Genomic DNA, 7,600 nt, shown 5'->3' with positions numbered 1-7,600 from the left:
GGAAAGCGAATTTTGAGAATGATGAGGGCAACAAATGTATAAGTGTACTTTACACAACTGATGTATGTATGGATTGTGATAAGAGTTGTATGAGTCCCAATAAAATGATTTTTAAAAGCCCAAACAATAGTCTTCATTATTAGTTATACCTCAATATAAAGAAAGCAGAAATTCTTACAACTGGGCCAATAATTAATATCACCATAAAGAGAAAAGATTGAGACTGTCAAGCATTTGATTTGGCATGAATCTACAATTAACACCCATGGAAGCAACAGTTCAGAAATCAAACGATATATTGCCTTGGGCCAGTCTTCTCTTTAAAATGTGAACAATTAAAGATTTAGTTTGAGGACTGAGGTTTGCCTGACCCCAGCCATAGTATTTTCAGTTTTCTCATGTGCATGTGAAAGCGAGACAATTAATAAGAAGAAAGAGAAGGACCGACGCCTCTGAATTATGGTATTTGGGAAGAATATTAAATGGGCTGCATGAAGAGCTAACCAATATGGGAGAAATACAGGCAGAATACTTCTTAGCAGTGAGGATGGGGAGACTTGCCCTCCACAGCTTTGGTCATGTTATCAGGAAGGATCGGTTCCTGGAGAAGGTCATCATACTTGGAAGAATAGCGGGTCAGTGAAAAAGAGGAAAAACCCGGTAGGAGCTGCATCGATAGGCGGCAGTGATGGGCTCAAACATAACATTTATGACTATGGCACAGGCCTGGAAATTATTTTGTTCTTTGTACCTATGGTTTCTATGAGTCAAAACCAACTTGATGGCACCCAACCACAATATTTTAGAAATCTCTTCTCCCCCCTCCCAAGTCCCCCACCCCAGTGGCATAGTGGTTTCGTGTTGGGCTGCTAATTGCAAAGTCAGTCGTTTGAAACCACTAGATGCTCCAAGGGAGAAAGATGGGGCTTTCTACTCCTGTTAGAGTTACTTTCTCAGAAACTCACAGGGGCAGTTCTACCCATACCTGTCGTGTTACTATGGGTCAAAATTGACTCGATGGCAGTGAGTTGAGTATTTTCTTGTAGGAGTTGGGGGTACGGACATTTATAGGCTTATATACTCTAGGTTACAGAGTAACAAACTGTTCTTACAAACAGAAGGCATTTAAAAGCAACAAACCCATAATACCATTTTCATATTTTGAACTATTATGGCTTTGCATAATAATATGTAGACAGTGATAAACTACATCAGAAATGCTATTTTAATTTTTTGGCACAATGACATATCATGTTGTTTATAACTTCTTAAGAATATTGATAAATTACAAAGGTGACTTCTGTTTTATGAAGTAGGTAGTAGGGTTCATTTAAAAAAATAATTCTTGTTCAGTTTTCCTCAAAATATTGATTTCGATGAAAACACTTCATAAATATTTATGGTTTAACATATGACATAATAGACGGATAACACAAAAACTGAAGCACTAAGTCCTGATGTTGAGTAGTTGAAAACTGATATGGAAAAAAAGAGAAAGAAACACAAAATAATTAATAATGAGGAGAGATTGGAGTAATGTTCAAATACATCTATGCATATATTATGAGGAATATTAAATTTAATCTATAATAGTCTATAGAAAAGCTTTTGTTTTCATCATGAGTGATCCATCAATCTCTTGTATGTTCATTACATTCATCATAGTGGAATTCATTTCTTTAAAAGTCTCTAATATGATTTCCAGGATTGTGTGACTGATGTTAAAAGCTACCCTTGATTTTTTTTTTAATTGAGGGAAATATTTAAAAACATTTAAAATATTTATAAATGCATCAATGACCTCTTCTGTGGCAAATCATGAATAATGGAAAGCAGGGCAGAATTTATAAAATGTAAAACACCCATGAGACATTCTCATGCTTGCTCTCCTAAAGTGATAAAATGCTAAGAACATATTTAATTGTTTTATGTAAAATGTCAACCATATAATGTATATAATCCCAGTGTTTGCCACTTGGTCCAAACAATTAAAAATAAATTAGTTTATTCTGTTATACTAGTATAAAGCAGATTCCTTAATAGATTTAGCGAGTGAGTAAAGAAACAGGGTCAGAAATCAAAGCACTCGAAGACACTCATTGAGGTTTTTAAAAACTCTCCAATGTGGGAACACTTTGCATAGCAGGAACTCAAGTCCATGTGTGAGGCAGGCTGCTCACATGGTGAAAAACAAAACAACACCGCCCCCTCCCCTGCCCTCCCTCTGCCTCACCCCCCCTCACTCCATTGACATGCATAGCTGGCATGGTAGGTGTAAAAATAGACTGGCATCGCCTGAATTGGAAATGGTCACTGATGTCGCCTGCAGTTGCTGGGGTTTTGAGTTCTCCCTGACACCAGCTAGTCAGTAAGCAGATGGGGAGAACTGGTAAGGGGCGTGTAGGGGAATGAAGTAGAGGAGCCAAGGATCATTTTGATGAGCTGCCTCTGCTGGTGCACCCCGGGAGTCCTGGGCAGAGTGCAGAGGGCAAGAACAGACCCACTGAGAGCAAGGACTGGAACGCTGAGATGGGCAATGCAGCCCTCTGCCCGTCTTGCCATGTGGACAAGAGCAGACAAGTACCAGGCAACATGCAGGAACGGGACCAAACCCTGGACTACTATGGCTGTAACAGGGAGGACGTCACGGGACCTGGGGTGAGGGTAAGTTTTCAGGGGAGGACGAGGGAAGGAGAATTAACAGTGGCTCTCATTGGTCAGGCCTCAGCACTTCCTGGAAAGAAGTTGACAGAATAAAAGCATTGTGGTCAAACCACCTGACTGCCCCTGATTCACGGACAAGCTGCTGTTGCCTCTTCCTGTTCCGTCCTATGCCACATGCCTGTTTCTTCTGGTTTGCCTTTAACTGGGAACTGAATTTGTCCAATGCTGAACATTTGTTGCAGTATTATAGTACTACAGAGTGACTCTCAGCGAAAGTACAAAGATTGCTTTTCAATCAGACTGTCAAATTCCTTTGCTTTTGAAAATTGTTGGATAGTTTGTTTTTTCCTAGGCCATGGACAATTTTTTTTAGCCTGGGCTAACTCAGAATTTCTACTTCAGCTTGCACGTGAATTTTACTTCTAATATCTGACTGGTGAGAAGGGCTTGGGAGGCTGGTTTAGTTATGATGCTGCTGCTAAAGAAAAGCCTTCCACGTTGACTTTCAACTAAGTTGACTTGCAAACGCTCGTAATTTAGAGACGCATTCCTTAAAATGGGTACAAAGGCTTATTGTGGAGTTTTCCTTGGCTAAGACTATCTTTCTGGAATACTTTCATTTTCATATTTGCGGGAGAATGAAGTTTATCTTTGATCTGGCTGATCTGGGAATCTGACCTTATTGAAAGTTATTTAATTCAGCACAAGACCAAGATACCGTTAACACGCGTAGGCTTGCTGAGTAAAAGAAACAGACAGATTTACAGTACAGCACAGAAAGAATGTATGTGCTTCTCTGAGCTGGATGAATTTCATAAATTTCTTAGCACTGAAATTCTCTCAGGCCACAGAGCAACGGAAAGAGAAACTAAGAACAGCCATACAACAACCACAAGCAGGATGTCTGCAGGCCAGAGAACAGACAGAGAAGAGGGCAGGGAGACAGCCCCCAGGGGACGGAGCTCACCTGCATTAACAGCAGCCCAGCCATGGTATTGTAACCAGGACCAGCCACGTTTCCCTCTGGCTTATGGTTTCCATTCTCCACATCCCCTCGAGGCGTCACTTCAGATATTTCAGTCATGTCTCCTGCAGCTTTTCAGACTCAGTTACAGTAAAAGTAGTAACAAGACATGCTGGCTTCATGCAGCCAATAAATATAGCATATCAATACAATTAAAAATAAATAGGCACATACATAGAAATGGTGCCAAGAGGTCACCGCCTCACTTAGTTTCTATTTTGTGACTGTTTTTTAATTGATTAGCACGTGGACTGTGCTTTCAAGGGTGAGTGAATAACTCCAATATTGTGAGTTCTACAAGTAGATCCCGCTGGTTCAGTTAAAAGAGAAAGGAGAGAAGCCGCATTAAGAAAAATAGAACACATGGAAAGAAATCGCAGGTGTCTGTGAAGAGTGAGCTATGAACCGGTATTTTTAAAGGCGGAGCTGGAAACGGTGGTCTCCTGCTGAGTCGCTCCTTTCTATGCGTAAAGCGGAGCAGCACAGTTGGGCAGCCTTAGGGCTAGAATGAGTGCTTTCTTCAAAGCAACAGAGTTTATAGAAATCTGTTAAAACTCTGAAAAAGAAATACTCCACAGTGACATAATTTCCTTGTTTAAATTTCTTTATCCCTATTAAGATAAATATTGAACATGAAAAAAAAGATTAAAAAAAACGAACCATCTAATTTCTCTGGATTATCTAGAGTAGAAATGAATCTGTTGTTAGTCATTGAAGAGACACGTCTGTCAAATATTTGACAGACTGGAGCAGATCCCGATCACTGTGACATAGAAGAAGGTATAGTGGAGGTGGAGATGCACCTTGTCCCATGACACACTGCCCAGAGTTTCCCTGGTATTGCCCATGGATCACAGGAAGTTGTGACTTGCTAAATGCTTAGATTAATGCCAAAAATGACACAACCAATAAAGAAATGGTAATATCTAACTTATAAGGCGTTCTGGTGGTGTAGCTGGTCACCTAATGAGCCACTAACCGCAAGGTCAATGGCGTGAGCCTGTGCGGCACAGGAGTCAGATGGGGGCTGTCTGCACCCATAGAGATGTCCAGTCTTGGAACTCCAAAGGAGCTGCCCAGTGAGTGGATGGATGTGGCAGTGGCAGAGTGGATTGGGCTTTCTCTAGCGTATGCTTCTCCCACCTGAGAAGCCTATTGTTTTTCCTTCACTTTTAAATGGGGTTTGATAAGACTGAAAGTCACTCCATCAATCATCTGCATAAGCGCATTTCCTAATTAGTAATTTGGCATCTTACATGTTTGTCACAATCGATGAGAAATCAGTATTAAGAACATTATAACTTCTCATTAAATAGTCTTTTTTTGGTGGGCATAAATCAGAAACAGATTTTGGGTATTTTTCTTTTCTAGGAATAGCCTTAGAAGTGTTTTGTTCAATTTGTGGTGGTGTTGGGCCAAAGCTGTAAAAAAATACATTTTCTAGTCATATTAATCATTTTATAATTTTATTTATAATCAAAAGTAAACTCATGAAAAATATATATATATTTAAGATACTAAACCTGCAATACTTTATATACAAATTTACTTTATTCTTTTTCAGAAGGTTTTATTTAAACTTTTTGATATTCTGGCATTTGTTCACATAAGTAAGCATAACATGAACAACTCATTTATTAGAAATTATCTTGTGAAGAAGCAAACAAAAATAACTTCTTAGACAATTATTCAATTCAGTTAAACAACAGTTGTACATTGAATAATGTAGTTGTATTTTCATTTGAAATTCCACAAACTCTTTTTAAGAAAGATAAAGCAGACCAAAATAATTTCTAGATGCTTTAAATAGCTAAAGAGAATTTAAGCAAAAAACTAATAGAAAATGAAGCTGAATGTTCTTTTGATACGATGGTAATTTTCTCAGTTTTCATACAAGTAAAAAAATTTTTTTTACTTTAAGAAAAGTATAATGAACTAACAAAATATAAATGTTTTGGTTTCATATATTATTTTTACAATGTATGTGCAAATACATCTTTAAATTTCAGAGGAGACGGTCAGTCAGCAAATGCTTTCTGTAAAGGGTAAACTTCATAGACTGGGGGTGTGGAAGGAGGCGTACGCCCTCCATGGCAACCGCACCACCCTGCCCTGTGCTAAAGCAGCAGTACACACCATGTAAACAAATGGATCTGAATGGGTTTTCGTAATTACTAATCTCCTATCATTAAATTTTCAATTGCTAGATTTTCCAATGACCTCTTTTTCTGTTTCTTACAAATGAAAATAATACGTTGCTCTTTTCTCTGTTAAATTAATTAACATATAAGTTGATCTTGGAAGATTGGTTGAAGGTGAAATGTAGTCAGTATCAAATGTCACATGATGATGTGCTCAATTGTCTAAATTATTTGGAAATCCCTTTGGAAGTGCATTTCAACAATCGGGCTACAATGACTTCTTTTCCTTTACTTGTGTAGTAAAAAACAGTACTAAAACTCAAAAAACCTCACTGCCATCCAGTTGAGTGCAATGCCTAGCAAGCTTATAAAAGGATAGAATTCCCCCTGCGGGTTTCTGAGACTGTAACTCTTCATTTATTTATTTATTTATTTTATTTATTTATTTATTTATTTATTTTTTACTGTAACTCTTTATGGAAATAGAACACCTTGTCTTTCTCCTGCAGAGTGACTGGTGGTTTTAAACTGTTGACCTTGCAGTTAGCAGCCAAATGTCTAACCACCATGCCACCAGAGCTCCTCCAAGACTGTACTAGCAGGGAGGTATTTGCAGAGCGAAAAGGAATAGGTAAACTTCCTGGGCAAATCCCCCCATCCCCAACTCCACATAACTGAGCTTGAATGAACTCTGGCTGGTCCATTGGTTTGGGTCAGGTGCACGTTAATCCTCAAAGTCACATCCTTGCCTCTCAACACTCTAAAGAGGGCTTGAGCAACAGATTTACCCCACGTAATGTGTCATTTGATCTCTTGACTGCTAGGCTGACTTAGTCGGCAAATATTGCCAAGCATTTCTATGTACCACTCACCGTTCTACATTGACTCCAAAAAGCAAACCTGAGTCAGCTAGTCTAATTGGACTCACAGCAAACCCATAGGACAGCGTTTACAAGACTTCACAAGTCTTTGACTTTGCAGGACTTCAAGTTTTGTGAGGGCAGACAGCTTCCTCTTTTTCAGATTTACTGGTAGGTACAAACTGTTAATTATAGGTTAAAAGCTCAAAACATGAGCCACTCCATTGCCAAACTCACTGCCATCGAGTCAATGCCAATGTATGAGGATCCTACAGGACAGGGTAGAACTGCCATTTGGCGTTTTCCAGTCTGTAACTCCTTATGGGACTAGAAAGCCCCATGTTTCTCCCAAGGAGCGGCTGGGAGTTTTGAACTGCTGACCTTGAAGACCACAGCCACTCTACCACTAGGATTCCTCCTAGGGCTCCTTTTGGTCTTAGACACTGGAGACATCATGCTGACAAAGTACATCTAATGAAGTAGAAGAGGGAGACAGCAATAAATACATCAGTGTATGACAGGCTGAGGAGGAGCTCTCTGGCTGAGTGTGCAAGATACCATGAGGAATAGGTGAGCCGCGGCGGCAGCAGACTCAGCCGCGGAGGTCTGAGAGGCACGCCCACCGTTCTTTGCCAGGAGCTTTGATTTCTTCCTAAATCTTCTAAGTCTTGCTAAGAGAGTTTATGTGTTATTTGACGAGCAACAGGAAGCTTTTAGGGGGGTTATTCAGGGAAATAGTAAGAACTGATTGATGTTTCAGAAAACATCCCTCTTGAAGAATGGATGGGCTGTAAATGCATCAAGAGAAGAAGTGGTTCCAGCTACCCCGGACGTTGGCCCATGATAGAGGATTAGCTTCAGGTGTTGATTGTGGAGAAGATGAGAAGTGATGCAAACCAGGGGCATTTTTT

General features: G+C 39.6%; 1 protein-coding gene across 34 annotated transcripts in view; it reads left to right on the top strand.

Annotated features, from left to right (window-relative positions):
- The window catches only part of ANK2 (ankyrin 2), a 402,581-nt gene that overhangs the window by 116,100 nt on the left and 278,881 nt on the right, over positions 1–7,600 (top strand). For 6 of the 34 annotated variants that reach the window (XM_045284256.1, XM_045284254.1, XM_045284252.1 and 3 more), the window contains exon 1: positions 2,443–2,664. The exons of 19 other annotated variants lie outside the window; for them this stretch is intronic. In XM_045284256.1, the coding sequence (XP_045140191.1) occupies positions 2,530–2,664 (135 nt within the window). In that variant the 5' untranslated portion in view covers positions 2,443–2,529. Of the gene's footprint in view, positions 1–2,424; positions 2,665–7,600 lie in introns of those variants that run through there. 9 more of the 34 variants (XM_045284230.1, XM_045284228.1, XM_045284227.1 and 6 more) reach the window with 3 other exon arrangements.

This window comes from Echinops telfairi, unplaced genomic scaffold (genome assembly GCF_000313985.2).
Source record: "Echinops telfairi isolate 266 unplaced genomic scaffold, ASM31398v2 ScPeMD7_7468;HRSCAF=8506_0, whole genome shotgun sequence".
Lineage (NCBI taxonomy): Eukaryota > Metazoa > Chordata > Mammalia > Afrosoricida > Tenrecidae > Echinops > Echinops telfairi.
This window is presented reverse-complemented; position numbering and strand designations above follow the sequence as displayed.